Genomic DNA, 17,293 nt, shown 5'->3' on the forward strand with positions numbered 1-17,293 from the left:
ATTCTGGTGATTAACTGACCCTCTCTGACACTGGCCTGAAAACTTCTCCTCCTGCATCTTCAGTAAATGTTCCAGAAATGCACTGAGTTTCCCATAATTAATAAAGTCTTATTTGGCTACGACAGCTTGGTAATTCAAGACTTTAAATAGTAACATCACCGACATATACGCCATCCTCTCAATCCCAATTGTATGGAGTCAACTTTGTATGATGCTGCTTGCCTTGTGCATTAACTGTATCCACTACAATAGAGCTGAATTGCAGATGTTGCAACAAGAAGTCTGCCTCTGGGAGGGATGTAGTATTTTTTGTTGGCTCTCTTGCTGGTTGGTGCAATGGAGGCTGGTGTCTGCTAGATGACTTCGGCAGAATCTGGAATCGCCTTATTAATTGGGAGGGCAATTCTGGATGATGACGAGGTGTGCAGAATATCCACCTGCCTGTGATGTGTATCTGCCACCTCTTGTAAGGGAATCTGCAGATCATCTGCTACCCTCTTGGTAAGATCCAGAAAGTTCTTAAAATTATCACCTAGTGATGGGGGTGAGGGGCATTACAGCCTCATCTGGTGGAGATGAGAAGTTTGCTTGAAGGGTAGCTTCCCCTTCAAGACCTTCTTCCTGTAGGTGGCTTCCACTCCTATTGCATCACTTAAGCAGCGCAATAGTGAGCAAGACTGAGCAACGTAACATAAGAACGGCCATACGGGGTCAGGCCAATAGTCCACCTAGCCCAATATCCTGTCTTCTGTCAGTGACCAATGCCAGATGCTTCAGAGGGGATGAACAGAACAGGCAATCAAGCAATCCATCCCCTGTCATCCACTCCCAGCTTCTGGCAAACAGAGGGAAGGAAAACTCAGAACATGGGGTTGCATCCCTGACCATCTTGGCTAAAAGCCACTGATGCACCTAGGCTCCATGAACTTACCTAGTTTTTTTGAACCCTGTGATAGTTTTGGCCTTCACAACATCACCTGGCAAAAAGTTCCATAGATTGACTGTGCGTTGTGTGCTTTTTGTTTTAAACCTGCTGCCTCTTAAATTTCATTGGGTGACCCCAGTATTCCCTCTACCTTTTTATGTCCATGTGCAGAATGAATTTTGTTATGTGCTCCGATATGGAGATGATGTGTGGCGGGAGTAGGGTCGAAGAGTTTGGAGTATGGGAGGGGGCTCAAGATTGGGGCAGGGGGTCAGGGAGTGAGGGCTCCAGCTGGGGGTGAAGGCTCTGGGGATGAGGGGTTTGGGGTGCAGGAGAGGGCTCAGGCCCAGGGCAGAGGATTAGGGTACCGGGGGTGAGTGCTCAGCTGGGATGAAGGCTTGCAGGTGGGGCTGGGGATGAGGAGTTTGGGGTACAGGCTGCCCTGGGGCTGCGGCTGGGAGAGGGGTCTCCCCGAAGCCCCTTCTCGCCACAGCAGCTAAGGGCCGAGGGAGGGGTACCTCTTCCCAGCTGCGGAAGCTCTGGCCGGGCTGGGCCAACACAGCGACACTCTCCCCGCCTGTGCCACTCTTGATAGCCTGCTGCGTGGCCGTGCAGCTTAGAGGACCTTAGGTGACCCCTGTTTTTTTGGGTTATGTGAAAGAGTAAATAACACTTCTTTATTCACTTTCTCCACACCAGTGAAGATATCATACACCTCTATCATATCTGCTCTTAGTTGTCTCTTTTCCAAGCTGAAAAGTCTGTATGAGGAGATATTAAAAAGACTGGGATGCTATTCTATACCTCTAATTATTTTTGTTGCCCTTCTCTGCACCTTTTCCAATTCTAATATATATTTTTTGAGATTGGGTGACCAGAACTGCACACAGTATTCAAGTATTTCTGTGTATTATCAATTTATACAGAGGTATTATGACATTTTCTGTCTTTTTATCTATCCCTTTCCTAATAGTTCCTAACATTGGTAGCATTTTTATTTTTATTTTTTTGGACTGCTGCTGCACATTGAGTGGATGTTTTCAGAGAACTATTCACAATGACTCCAAGAGCTCTTTTTTGAGTGGTAACAGCTAATTTAGACTCCATAATTTTGAAAGTATAGTTGGCCATGTAATTACTTTGCATTTATCAGCACTGAATTTCATCTGCCATTTTGTTGCCCAGTCACCCAGTATTGTGAGATCCTTTTGTTACTCTTGCAGGCTCCTTTGGAATTATCTTGAGAAAAAGACTGAGCATCTGCCACCAAAAGTACTGACCTTGGCCCCTGAACCTCTCAATCACTGTGGACATTACCACCATCCTACTTGTCATTCAGGCCTATAACATGTGCATCATCCTCAACTCAGGCTTCTCGCTAGATCCTCACATCCAAGCTATGTCTAAATCTTGCTGATTCTTTCTGAACTGCTCAAAAATAAGATCTCTCTCATCCATCCAGTTAAAACTCATCCAAGCTCTCATCTTGTGTCTTGATTACTGTAGCTTCCTTTTTTCTGGCCTTGACAAATGCAATCTTGCCCATATCCATTCAGAGTGCTGCTGCAAACATCATTTGCTTAGTCTGTTTTAATCATGTCACCTCTTTCTGTGATTTCTTACACTGGCTCCTGCATTTCTATCATATCAAACATAAGCTGCTTGTATTCACTCTCTAGGCGCTTTATAGTCAATCCCCACCCTACTTGTCATCTCTTATTCACTATTGAGCTGTGGATGCTTACCTCTGATCGGCCCATGATACCAGCCTCTATCATTCACTTGTTAAATTTTCCAACAACCAAGCATCTTTGTGCTTTCTCACATGATTTGCCACATGCATGGAGGTGCTCCCTGTAAACAGCTGCAAAGCTACCTCATTAACCAAATTCAGAACCTTCCTCAAAAACACTCTTTTGTCTACAAAAATACTTGATAAAGGTTAGGCTGTTGGTCTGCAGAGCCCACTGCCTCTATTACTGGCCAATTTTGCCTCATTGTTCACTTGTACTCCCCCATGTGTGTCTATTGATTAAATATAAAGCAAGAGACAGTCAACTGACTAGTCAAATAATGTCAACAGACCACTTATTATTTGATCACAGTCAAATATTTGGGCAACAATGCTGATGCAAGCCATGGCCTGCCATTTTGACTGCATCATGGTGCTATCTGTTGCTAGCTGACCTAAACAGCTTGATCACTCACTTTATTACATGCTAGTGCTACTTGTATTGAAAAAAATTGAACATCTTGATTGTCTGCAATCTTCTAGAATAAGCACCATATATATGTATATCTTTATTTGTATACCAGGCCATTAATGTACATAGTGGTTTACAAAGCTCATTAAACAAGTTAAAAGACATGGTTCCTATCCTGAAGAGCATAGGATCTAAAATGACTAGATAAACATGTTGTAATTAACTCAGAAAGGAATGGGGGAGGGAGAAGAGGGTTCAGTTATTAAGCCTCCTTCCTCTAACACAACAAAAAAATGAAAAGCCATTAAGCTGTCTGTAGAGCTGGCCTGCTGCCTACCTCATACAAATACATTTTAAATGACTTTTCTTTAATACTTCCTGTGTGTTTAGTTTATTTCTGTTTAATTTTATTTTATTTTTTGTAACTGTTCAGTCTTGAATAATGTTAACACTTAAATGACAACCTAACATTGCTAAAAAAAGTAGTAATTATTTCTTCATTTTTAGAACATAATTTCATTGTGTTTCGCAGTTTTCTGAGTTTACAAAAACTAAGTTACTTAACTTAGTTATTTTATTAGGCTAAGGCTAAGCCTACTGGAGATCATAAAGTCTTACTCTTTGTTACTATTCTAATACATTAGTGCTTTAAAATAGTTGACTGTTTTCAACATTCAACAATATCTGACCAATGTCTGACTTGCCAACTGACTGATTATTTTTGGACCAGTCAAATGCCCAACCTACACTGAGTACACTTAGATGGTTAAATTACTAGTAGCCACCTGAAATCTCATCTACACTAACATTGCTATTGTTTACTGCAACCAGCGAGGCTGAAATGGCAGTGGTAACAGGAGGACATTTTTGGCACAAAAGCCTAATGCATAAACACTCCTGGTATCACTAAATGTTAAGGTCACTGGAATACAATACACTCCCAGCTCTTTCTGCTGACAAAAAACAAACAGTACAGATAATGCCAGCCAATGACATATACTGTGAATTCAGTCTTCTGTCTGAAGCTTCATCTGGACTATTTACATCAGATTTTATCAAACTATGTGGCAATTCTCACTGATGGGACATGATGGATAATAAGATCCAATACAGTTAGAAGTTCATTTACACAACCTTTAGGAGGAAATGGCTTTTGACTCTTAATACTATCTGCAAAGGCTACAGACAGCCTTATGGGAACTTCTGAATGATTTCATCTTGTCCAGGTAGCATGAAAAGCCCTAACTACAACAATTGTGTTTGCCCCTTGTTTCGGTGGGGCTTGGGGAAGAAAACTGTATCATTTTAATCAGTTGATTGATTTCAATCTGACACTGTCCTCAGCAGGAACTTGAGTGAGACTTAAGAGTCACCTTACCTTTATGGAACACTGTAAAATGGACCTGCCATAAGGGTGTGAATTTCCCCTACCCTGTAACAGATGTCAGTTATGGATACTAAAAAGTCAGTGTTCACAGACCAATGGAGAGAAGGAGAAGGGAATAAAAGCAGTTTGCTACGGGTTCAAAAACCGGTCTCCATTAAGCCAGATAACAGTATGTTATGGTTTTAGGAAAGAACAGGCTCTCAGATTGAAGGAAAAACAAAATCATAGAAATGTAGGGCTAGAAGGGACCTCAGGTGGTCATCTAGTCCAGACTTCTATGCTGAGGCAGGACCATATATACCTGGGCCATTCCCTACAGCTGTTTGTCTAACTTGTTCTTAAAAACTTCCAGTGACAGGGATTCCACAACATCCTTAGGAAGCCTATTCTAGTGCTTAACTATCCCTAAAATTAGAAAGTTTTTCCTAATATCTAACCTACACTCTCTTACTGCAGATTAAGACTATTACTTCTTCTCCTACCTCCAGTGGACAGGGAAAATGAATTATCACAGTAGTCTTTAGAACTGCCCTTAGCATATTTAAAGATTTAGCAGGTTCTCCTCTCAGTTTTCTTTTCTCAGATTAAACTTGCCTCGTGTTTTTAACTCTTCCTCATGAATTGGATTTTCTAAATCTTATCACATTTATTGCTCTCCCCTGGACTCTACAATTTTCCCCACATCTTAAAGTGTGGCATCCAAAACTGGACAATACTCCAGCTGAGGCCTCACCAGTGCCAGGAGGAGTGGGAAAACTACCTCCTGTACCAGGGGTCAGCAACCTTTCAGAAGTGATATGCCAAGTCTTCATTTATTCACGCTAATTTAAGGTTTCATGTGCCGGTAATACATTTTAACATTTTTGAAGGTCTCTTTCTATAAGTCTATGTTATATAACTAAATTATTGTTTAAGTAAACAAGGTTTTCAAAATGTTTAAGAAGCTACATTTAAAATTAAATTAAAATGTTGATCTTAAGCAGCCAGCCTGCTCAGCTCGCTGCCAGCCTGGGGCTCTGTTCACCTAGGCCAGCAGCGGGCTGAGAGGGGCCTGCAACCGGGACTCCAGACCTGGGGGGGGGGGGAGGTTCAGGGGTCAAGGCAGAGGGGGTGGGGGGTGCAGGGCAGAAGGCTGGGTGTGTGGGGAGGCTTCAGGGAAGAGGGCTGGGGGTGCAGGCAGAAGGCTGGGTGTTTGGGGGTTCAAGGGTCAGGGCAGAGGGCTGAGTGTGTGTGTGGGAGGGTCAAGACAGAGGGCTGGGGTGCTTGGCTTGTAGGGGTGCTCCCAGCCCATGCCCTGTTCCACCCTCTTCCCCAAGGCCCTGTCCCTACCTCTTCTCTGTCTCCTCTATGGAGCCGTGAGCACGCTGCCACTTTTTCCCCTTCCCATCGCTAGGGCCATCAGCTGACGGGCGCAGGGAAGAAGAGGGGGAGGAACAGGAAAACACCACCCCAGCGTGGTGAAGTGGGGGAGGGGGGGAAAGCTTGGCTGCCGCAGGACCAAGCTTCTGCCTCCTGCCCCCGCAGGGGAGAGCAGTGGGGGGGGGACGCTGAGTAGAGCTGGGGGCCGGGACCGTGGCAGCGTGCCACTCAAAATCAGCTTGCGTGCCGTGTTTGGCAAGTGTGCCGTAGGTTGCCAACCGTCGTCCTATACTTATATACAACACTTGTGTTAATATACCCCAAAATACTATCCGTTTTTGCCACTGTGACATTGTTGGCTCATATTCAATTTGTGATCCACTATAACTCCCAGATCCTTTTCTGCAGTACTAGTGCCTATCCTGTTATTCTCCATTTTATAGACTCAGACTCTAGGACTGGAAGGGACCTCGAGAGGTCATCGAGTCCAATCCCCTGCCCTCATGGCAGGACCAAATACTCTCTAGACCATCCCTAATAGACATTTATCTAACCTACTCTTAAATATCTCCAGAGATGGAGATTCCACAACTTCCCCAGGCAATCTATTCCAGTGTTTAACTACCCTGACAGTTAGGAACTTTTTCCTAATGTCCAACCTAAATCTCCCTTGCTGCAGTTTAAGCCCATTGCTTCTTGTTCTATCATTGGAGGCTAAGGTGAACAAGTTTTCTCCCTCTTCCTGATGACACCCTTTTAGATACCTGAAAACTGCTATCATGTCCCCTCTCAGTCTTCTCTTTTCCAAACTAAACAAACCCAATTCCTTCAGCCTTCCTTCATAGGTCATGTTCTCAAGACCTTTAATCATTCTCGTTGCTCTTCTCTGGACCCTCTCCAGTTTCTCCACATCTTTCTTGAAATGTGGTGCCCAGAACTGGACACAATACTCCAGCTGAGGCCTAACCAGCGCAGAGTAAAGCGGAAGAATGACTTCTCGTGTCTTGTTTACAACACACCTGTTAATGCATCCCAGAATCACATTTGCTTTTTTTGCAACAGTATCACACTGTTGACTCATATTAAGCTTGTGGTCCACTATGACCTCTAGATCTCTTTCTGCCATACTCCTTCCTAGACAGTCTCTTCCCATTCTGTATGTGTGAAACTGATTGTTCCTTCCTAAGTGGAGCACTTTGCATTTATCTTTATTGAACTTCATCCTGTTTACCTCAGACCATTTCTCCAATTTGTCCAGATCGTTTTGAATTTTGACCCTGTCCTCCAAAGCAGTTGCAATCCCTCCCAGTTTGGTATCGTCCGCAAACTTAATAAGCGTACTTTCTATGCCAACATCTAAATCGTTGATGAAGATATTGAACAGAGCCGGTCCCAAAACAGACCCCTGCGGAACCCCACTTGTTATACCTTTCCAGCAGGATTGGGAGCCATTAATAACTACTCTGAGTACGGTTATCCAGCCAGTTACGCACCCACCTTATAGTAGCCCCATCTAATCTGTACTTTCCTAGTTTGTCTATAAGAATATCACGCGAGACCGTATCAAATGCCTTACTAAAGTCTAGGTATATCACATCCACCACTTCTCCCTTAAGTGCATTTGCTTTGCCTTCTTAAGTTCACTACTTTGCACTTGTCTTCATTGAATTTCATCTTGTTAATTTCAGACCAATTCTCCAAAATGCTTCCAGTCCCTCCCAGTTGGTGTCATTCGCAAATTTTATAATCAGACTCTCCACTCCACTTTCCAAGTCATTATTGAAAATGTCTGTCCTGGGTCTGGCCATTGACTCTGGACCTACTAGATATGTCCTCCCAGTTAGACTGTGAATCACTGATAACTACTCTGGTTATGATCTTTCAACCAGTTATGTACCCTCCTTCGAATAATTTCATCTAGACCACATTTCTGTATTTTATGAGATGTCATGTGGGACTGTGTCAAAAGCCTTACTAAAATAAAATCTATCAAATTTACTGCTCTCCCCCATCAACTAGACCAGTAACCCTGTCAAAGAAGAATATTAGGTTGGCTGGAATAATTTGTTCCTGACAAATCCATGTTGGCTATTATGTTATCTTATGTTATCTCTAGGTGCTTACAAATTGATTGCTAAATGATATATTTCAGTCTCTTTCTGAGTATCAAAGATAGGGTGACTGACCTATCATTCCCCAGTTCTTTTTTCCCCCCTTTGCTAGATAGATATACTATGTTTGCCCTTTTCCAGTCCTCCGGGACCTCACCAGTCCTCCATGAGTTCTCAAAGATAATTGCTAACAATTCCAAGAGTTCTTCAGCTAGTTCCTAAGTACCCTAGGTTGATTCCATTACGCCCTGTGCCAACTTGAATATATTTAACTTATCTAAATATAATTTAACCTGTTCTTTCCTTGTTTTCGTTTGTATTCTTCCCCCTTGTTAATATTAACTGTGTTAAGCATCTAGTCTTTTTAGTGAAGACTGAAGCAAAACAGGCATTAAACACCTCCGCCTTCCTGATTTCATTATTAGCTCTCCTTCCCATTAAGTAGGGGACTACACTTTCCTTCATCTTTCTCTTGCTTCTAGCATATTTAAGAACTTCTTACTGCTTTTTTTGTCTCTTGCTACATGTAACTCATTTCATGCCTTAGCCTTTCTGATTTTGTCCCTACATGCTTGTGCTATTCTTTTGCATTCAAAAAACATTTTTTTGAGGAAGGTTTCCTATCTGGTTGTCCCCAAGGAGCCCAAAAAGGCCAAGACAGTATGTTTTAAGGATAAGTGGCTAGGGGCTATATCGGTGGAAACCAGGGTAGAGGTTTCTCATGAGATCCAAAAAGGGTGGAGGAGATACTCTATTGAAGATGCTTCTTGTTGTATTTCTGGGTGACTCTCCCAGATCATATCTTCAGTAGATCTCCAGGAATTTGATTCATCATGCTATCTTCTGTCTCAACTTTCTGAGCTCAATACCTTTTTCCCTTTGACCACTTTTCAATCAACTTTTCATTCCACTCCCCTATACGCCTGTCCTCCATCCAACAGTCTTCCTATTGGCCTCTTCACTATACCTAACCCTCTTCTACTGCCTAATGTCAGTTTTCTTCACCTTAAACACCCAGCTAGAATCTCTCAATCACTGAGGAGAGAAAGGAAAATTTAGCTAGTTTTACAACAGGAAAGTGGGAAAAAAATAGGTTCAACAAGGTATGGGGAAGAATTATTCTAAAACTAGATAGTAGACCATACTTATGAAGTTGTCAATCCATCAGAATTACTACTACATTTCAAGTCACAATGACAGACTGAGGTTTTACAGATCCCTGTATTTAAGAGAGCGCTAAGAACAAATTTTTTTCTCCTATATTAAAAGTCTTCAAACTGTTGCTTAGAAGGCTATAGATTGATAAATTAAAAGAGCTATCAGTCAATCAAGATTTAAATACATGGAATATATATGTCAAAAACTGAATGAGACGCACAGATTGCTTTGAAACACAAACATCTCTCGCTTACATAAGAGAAGAACATCAAATAGAAAAAACAGACGTTACTGTGGATAACAATTGTAAATAATTCCTTGTTTGTTCTATAACCACAGTAATTTACAGAAAGAGCTCTGCAGTACTCATCAGTTTATGCTGACTCTAGACTATACAGTTACACCTAAACGATTTAAGGTAGTTGTAAGTTCATTTACTCTCAGTAGGACAAGTTCCTTCCTCCTTGTAGAGAAACTTCCCTTCTATTGATTCTAACTTCAGTGAGAATCTCTCCCGGAGTTTTAGCTCCGATACTCACCCTTAAGAGTCCAAACACCTATTGCAGTTCTCAAGTGAGGAAGCACTGGCAGAACAACTCAGAAAGTTCTAATTTTCTCAACCGTGGGATAATTTTTCAGTTTATCCAGAAGCTACCTTTCTTCATATGTCACATCTAAAAATGCAGCTATACTACATTTACTGTGCTATATCAAATAAAGCAACTTTTCAGATTTGACAAATTCAAAGCTTTCTGAATAATTTTTTTGGCTGTTTGAGTTGATTACTAATGAACTATACTAAATTTACAGGCAGTGTCAGCCACAGCAATGCTCTGCAACTACTATAAATTCAGACAGAAGCTAATGATCACTAAGAAATATTTTGTTTAAAATATATCAAATAAATACTGTTCAACTTCAGTTTTTACTTACCATTTTCACTATATCAGCATATGCTGACTCAATAATCACCCCACGAGTTGTTGAAACGTATTCAACCAGTTCATTCAATGTGGCTCTCTTAATTTCTTTGCTCTTCAGGTCTGAAACAGAGTCCATGAAGTCAAACAGTATACAACACTGCTGCAACTTCTGACAAAAGAGATCTTGCTGTTCATTTGAGGTGGCATCTATAAGCAGAGAAAAGAAAAAAGCCACTTAAGATTTTAGAAACTGAAGCATTGATTTCTAAATATCGTATCAGCCATAACTCAGTATTAATAAGGAAGATTACTTTTGGGTGGCAAGCACGAGAGATCAATGTTCAATACTGTCACATCTTAAATCAAAATTGTTTGTGCCACTAACATGAAATTTAACTGAGGTTTTGATAATATATCCACAATGAGTAAGAGATTTTAAATGGGAAATATATAAAATGTAATTAATGAATAGAGAAATTATACTTTTTAAAAAACTAATGTATTCTACACAAAAAACTTAAAACAAGTATCAACACCTCCCACCACTATCATGAAACTAACCACTAACCATGGATTTGTTGCATTCCATCCACTAATTCTTTATTACATTGTTGATTTAAAAATTAAAAAATCTGCAGAGCAGATACATATGGCTTAAAAAAACCAAGGTAAAGCTCTTGCAATCATAGGATCAATGTGTCAGTGGAGAATTGACCCTGGTATTTCACAGAAACTATTTTATCCTGGATTTTCACATCTTAGACTAGAGAAATTTAATGAATTAATTTATTTTACTATTTAAATTCTACAGTTTGAACAATTTGTGATCACTTAAGACCATATGTTTGTCATGACTATGATAGCATTTTCATAAAGCATCACTCTTTGCACATCCTCCCAGCCTGCTACTGAGCAAAATTCTTCCATTGATGCTACAATTTGGATCTATGGCAGAGTGATTTTAATAGTTTTAGAGTACCAGTTACTTACTAAACCATATTAAACTTACTGGAAAATAAATATTTTTTGCTCAAAATATTGTGACCCTCTGACTTTTGCATACAAAGTCACAACAAAAGCAGGCAGAGTTGTTATGGTTAATGACAAATCAATTCAATTTCACACCACTTAACTGAATTCAAGCCTGGGGTGGGTCAGGTCCCTTTTCTCACTAATTGTTGTTTGTATTCTGGCAACACCAGTATGGAAGAGTCCCCTCACCTGTCAGTCTTTTAAAATACTGTGTGCCACGCTGCAGAATTTTCACTCCTATTTCTCTCTCTGGGCACACAGGCAGGCTTACCCAATTGAGAGTTTTCAGAAATGAAAAGCAGCTGAAGTTAGCCTACACTACCTTGACTATCTGATCAATATTGGCATGTCCTGTGGAGTGTCCAAATTGGTATTGCCACATCATAAAATATAAGCAAATCAAGAGAAGGAAAAACTACTTTAGTAACTGCTTCGCTGAAGATATACAGAATTCTTACTCTTGTGACACATGCTGCCAGAGTGGGCCATGCAGGAAACTCCCCTTGCTCTTAAGATTTTTGGCCCTCTACAGTTAGGCCAGCTGAAGGGCTTTGGTGTATGCTCAGAAGGAGGAGTTTAGATATCTTAAAAGCCCCAAAATATTTCCTTCTTTTTTAAAGGGAGAAATAAGAGTTCTCAGACTCCAGTTACATACAAATAAGTTTGTACAGACACCATCATTGCAAAATTCACTCTTGAAAAGTAAACAGTGATATCCCAATAATGTGAAATAATAAAAGCTGTAGAGTGAAAATACTTAAATCCAGTGAGGGACAAGAGTGCAAACAACTTGTTCCCCACCCTACCCCCACACTCGGCTCAGTTCAGTAGGAGTCATCCTGAAAGATAACCCCTGAAGGTGGAAGAAGAATTCAAGCTCCACATTCTTCAGAAATAGATTCTATCAGAAGAAAATGAAGTGGGATTCCTTCCTACAGGTCATGTCTGAATAAAAATGGTTGAAAATGTATTTAGCATGGATAATGTGGCTGACTGAAATCTTCTTGTGACAAGGAATCGGAGCTCTCCTGTTTAGGATTACCATTGACCTCCAGACCCAACTATATCAGATCGGGGGAGTGGGGGGGAGAAATCAACCTAAGATATGCAACTTCAGCTACAAGAATAGTGTAGCTGAAGTTGATGCATCTTAGATTGACTTACTTCGCGTCTTCACGGCATGGGGTCGACTGCTGCCACTCCCCCGTCGACTCCGCTTCTGACTCTCGCCACAGTGGAGTACAGGAGTCAACGGTAGAGCAATCGGGGATTTATTTATCGTGTCTAGCGGGTAGTGTAGATGTACCCTGGGGATACCATATCTACTGTTCTGTACCCTATTTGGAATTAATTGCATTCATGCACTGGGACAGAGTGAAGCATTCTAATTGTCCAAAGCAACATTCTCAGCCTATCAGGATGGGACTCTGCCGTTCTAAGGAGAATCATCCATCTGGCACTCTAGAATAATAAAATCATGCCCCACGACCTTGACCAAGACTTTGATACCAGAAGTACAGGTGAATTGCCACACATGCCTTCTTTCCCTGTGGATGGCGAAAGCATCCCTCACTAGCAGAGTTTTCCCTCAAAGAGAAACAAAGATCAGTGATGGTGTCTCTTTATGTGAGTGGCAAGCCTCTAGTCACTAAGACCAAGAAACCATCAGCACGGGTCTACCACAGATCTACTCATTCTGTGAGATATTTCTTGTCCATCTTGCTGAGTAAGTACTCACCAGAAGAGTTTTGTGAGAGTCCATTCTCACTCCGGAGGGTAATCTACATAGGTGGACAGACCAGTATCTTTGAATGATATAGAAGACAGAAGTCTAATGACTCAATGATTCTCTTGTTTTGTGATAAAACATATCCCCTTTGTGTATTCCTGGCTGCCTCATTTTCAGAGCCTTGATGTACAGTTACAGTTTCTGGAAACCCCAGGTGACTCCAGAAAAAAGAAAATCCTTTCTGTCTGAGCCTCCTTCCTCAATTGAATGCATATGAGGTAAAATAGTCTGAATGAATGGATATGAAAGTGCATATGATATACTGTGGTAAAAGCACTGGTGGCCAACTGAACCTGTCTAAATTAGTATTTCCACCGCTGCCACCACATATTAAATCATGGGGAGAATTTTTTCAGAAAAAAGACAACGCCTTACATAAAAAGGGAAAAACAGATCAATATTTATTTTAAGGTAGAGATTGCCAACCAAAAAAAAATTTCAATTTAAATGTGGGGGTTAAAAAATTGAAATACAGTAATTGGGGAAGATGCTTCTAAAAAGTGAAAGTAAGGCAAAAAGTAAAACAAACCACATTGCTGCACTCTATTTTCACTGTCAAATTATTTTGGTGGTAGACTACAAATATCTATTTACTTCAATGTATTTTGTATGATACCAAGATACTAAAATGATATGAGCTTCCTAAATATTTTCAATACACAGAGGAATTAAATTACTTTACTCACTATTAAAATAATTTGTATTTACAGTGGGTTTTAAGGGTTTTTAAAGTAAAAATTCACTATACAAACTTTTCACCTGACTTATTTCCTGATATGAGGCTAAAGTAACTAGCTAGTTTAAATAAAAAGCTTACATTAGTTTTTAAAGCCTTTCCTTTCTAGAAGAGTATTTACCAAATCAGACCTATAATTTTTATTATTTGCCCAGAGCTTCTGTTTAAATATGTTTTCAGGCAGGTAATTAAAAGTTCTCTCTGCTGCAGAAGTAATGGAGTAACCACCCATTAGCTTCAGTTAACAGTTGATCCATAAAGGTAGACTGACTGGAAGTATTACACTAGGCAAGTACAGTGTAAGCTACCCTGCATGTTTGAAAGATGAGGTTGCCAAGCCTCCTGGTTTTGCCAGGAGTCTCCCAGAATCAGGCTATCTCCCAGAGGCTACTGAAGCCAAACGGGGAGATTTTAAGCGCTAAAAGTCCGGCGGCACAGCGGTGCTAAAGCAGACTCCCTGCCACTCCCAGAAGCACCTGGCACATCCCTGGGAGTCTCCCTGCACTGCCCCCACCCCGAGTCTCCAACTCCACAGCACCCATTGGCCAGGAACTGCCTAGGAGCCATTGCCAGAGGGATATGCTGGTTGCTTTCAGGAACTGCCCGAGATAAGCGCTGCCTGGCTGGAGCCTGCACACTTCATCCCCTCCCACACCCCTGTCACAGTCCAGAGCCCACACCCCACATCCTCTCTTGCACTCAAACTCCCTCCCAGAGCCTGCACGCAACCCTCTGCCCCAGTCCAGAGTGGCACCCTCTCCCACACCCAAACTCTCTCCCACACCCCCTCCCACAGCCTGCATCCAACCCCCCTGCCACCGCCTGGTGAAAGTGAGTGAGGGTGGGGGAGAGTGAGCAACAAAGGGAGGGGGATGGAATGAGCGTGGTGCAGGGCCTCAGAGAAGGGGTGGGGCAGGGGCATTTCAGTTTGTGCCATTAGACAGTTGGCAACTATACTGAGAGAGGATGACTTAACATCTTGAACACTACTGTGCACAAGAAAAAAAATTCTTCTTAGATCTTTACTGAAGATCACAGTTCAAACAAAACTATCACTCAATCTGAAAGCCTCAACAGTTCTCAGAATAAGAGGCAATTCTGAGAGAGTAATTAGAATGCGTTTTTCATAGCATATGCATTAAAATGAGAGTCAAAACTAAAGTTTATTATTTCTGTTATCGAGTTGCAAAATGTTATAAGCCCAATTTTTCAATAATGCCCCAGTCACTGTTAAATTTATCTGCAAGCAAAATGCAAATGTGATTTTAAGTCACACATCTTAAAATATGTAGAACATTTATTTTTAGTTCTAGAATAGCACAAAGTCTGTCCACCCTTATGGTTTTCGTGATTTCCCACATCTTCCAATAGAATGTTTCTATTGATAGAAAGCTTCTATACATAATATTTGAACAATTTATCAGATATGTATTAGCTAGATGCACATACAAAAAGATTTGGGGGCATGGGGAGTCACCACCAAGACCCAGAAACAGTGTCTTGGAGAAGGCCAGTTTAGTCCTTCTCCAGGTGCTGGAAAGGGAAAAGGGCTGGCATCTTACCAAGAATCCTGGAATCTCCGCTTGGGAGTTAAATCTTTCTATCAGACTCTGGCAAAACCACATATAATAAAGCTGAATTACAAATCTTATCTGCTTCTTAAAAACAGTGAAATGAACAAACCCACTCATGATTTGTCAGTCACATGACAGTGGAAAAATGTATAATAGATTTAGAAAATTAGATTACAATTTGCTTCAGAAATAAACAGAATTTGTACAGAGAAAAGATGACTACAGGGAAATAACTGCATTTCGTCTTCCGAGTCTTCAAGTAAAGAAATGGAAAGTGAAAGTTACTGAATTTTAGAAAATGAGAGTTATGATTAGTTTATGATGTACTTGGATTCTATAGTGATAATGCTGTACAACTGCCTGTAAGTAAAAAACAGCCATGTGCCCTTTCAAGCTTTTGACTCTCCTTGCTACCATGTTCCTCATACCATTTTTGATTTAAAATATTTGTCATTCACAGAATCTCTTATTTCTGTGTACACTCTATCACAAAATCCTCATTTCTATCCTTCTAATTTCTCACTCCTTCATTTTTACTTATTCACATTTCCTTTCCTATGCCACACCATGTGATATCGCTACCTCCAACACACTTGTGAATGCTCCAGAAAGAACCAGTAAGTAAATGGAATTTGTTCTCCTAAAGTAACAGACACTTTTGAAAATCCTCCCCTAAAACCTTCAAGTTTTTTGTTGCTTCAACAACCTTGCAAAACTCTGAAAAAGACAAGTTTCAGAGAGATGGTGAATCAAATGCACAATTCCTAACTTTTCAAGAAACAGCTATTCACCTCTGCTTGTTCATAGACTTAAGTACTCTTGGTAGAAAAAATGTAAATGTTGACTTGGTGTTGCTGATTGGATCAGTCAAGCATAACTTGAATCTTGTATACAAATTTTTGCCAAGCACAGCATAAGGTACAAAACCCCATAGTTTAATAAGAGTATTCAGTTGAGTAATCTGATATAAACTTGAAAAAAAATGGTAAATACCATTCCCTTCACTGTTTTGTTTTGTTCTAAAGTAACTTTCCAACTTCAATCATTTTTAAACCAGCAACATGACGCCAACCGTTTGATATTAATTCAAAGAAGGAACGTGTTGCCTCTGTTAGAATGCTCTCTGTTACTATTTAAGCAAAAAGGATAAAATGCATACTAAGTTTGTGGACTGTTCTCTTTTTGCCATCTACCACACTTAAGACCTATTAATTCATCATAAGCAGCAGATTGCACTACAGTACTTGTATGAGGTGAACTGAAAAATACTTTATCATGTTTACAACAAAAATATTTGTAATAAAAAATATACACTTTGTATTCTGTGTTGTAATTGGAATCAATATATATTAAAATATAGAAAAAACATTCAAAATATTTATCAATTTCAATTGGTATTCTATTGTTTAACAGTGTGATTAAAACTCAGATTAAATTGAGATAAAAAATGTAATCGCGATTAAAAAATTAGAGAGTTAATCGCGTGAGTTAACTGCGATTAATTGACAGCCCTAGTAATAAGAGATCCAGGCTTTGGCTTGGTATGTCACCCCAGGCACATCTTCAAAAGGCCTGTCTAGGGCCCAGGGGTTGTCTCAATGACCCTGACCCCCGGTTGCTACGGGGTTGAGACTGGCAATGCTGATTCTGGTTTCTGCCCCTTTTCCTATTGTAGTCCTGCGTAGAATTCCCTTGATACAGTTGGGACATAGGCTTGGACTTAAGTGTTTATGCTGGGTGGCTGGTGTATGCAGCCCCAGAGATTTCAGAGTGGCTCAGGAGACACTCAAGCTATTCAGCTTTGAGTCCCTTTTCTCTGAAAACAAAGTGGAGTCCTCGAAAGGGAGGTCCTAAATAGTTTGTTGAATCTCCCCCAGGAGGCCAGAGGCCTGCAGCTAGGAGCAATGGCACATTGCAATCCCTGAGGACTTGCTGAGTCCACCAAGTCCATTGTGGCCTGCAGTGAGGGTCCTTGCCCTCATCCACCAAGGCTGAAAATTCGAACTTGGAGCCTGCTGGGACAAGCTCATAAATTTAGACATTGCATCCCAGGATTTAAAATTGTAGCAACTGAGAATCACCTGCTGGTTTGCAA

At 40.8% G+C, this 17,293-nt stretch overlaps 1 protein-coding gene across 1 annotated transcript in view; it reads right to left on the reverse strand.

Annotated features, from left to right (window-relative positions):
• PPP2R5A (protein phosphatase 2 regulatory subunit B'alpha) overlaps positions 1–17,293 on the reverse strand; it is a 100,759-nt gene that overhangs the window by 49,604 nt on the left and 33,862 nt on the right. Inside the window, exon 2 of the mRNA XM_030557564.1 lies at positions 10,078–10,274. Coding sequence (XP_030413424.1) covers positions 10,078–10,274 — 197 coding nt within the window. The remainder of the gene's footprint in view (positions 1–10,077; positions 10,275–17,293) is intronic.

This window comes from Gopherus evgoodei, chromosome 3 (genome assembly GCF_007399415.2).
Source record: "Gopherus evgoodei ecotype Sinaloan lineage chromosome 3, rGopEvg1_v1.p, whole genome shotgun sequence".
NCBI classification, from domain to species: Eukaryota; Metazoa; Chordata; order Testudines; family Testudinidae; genus Gopherus; species Gopherus evgoodei.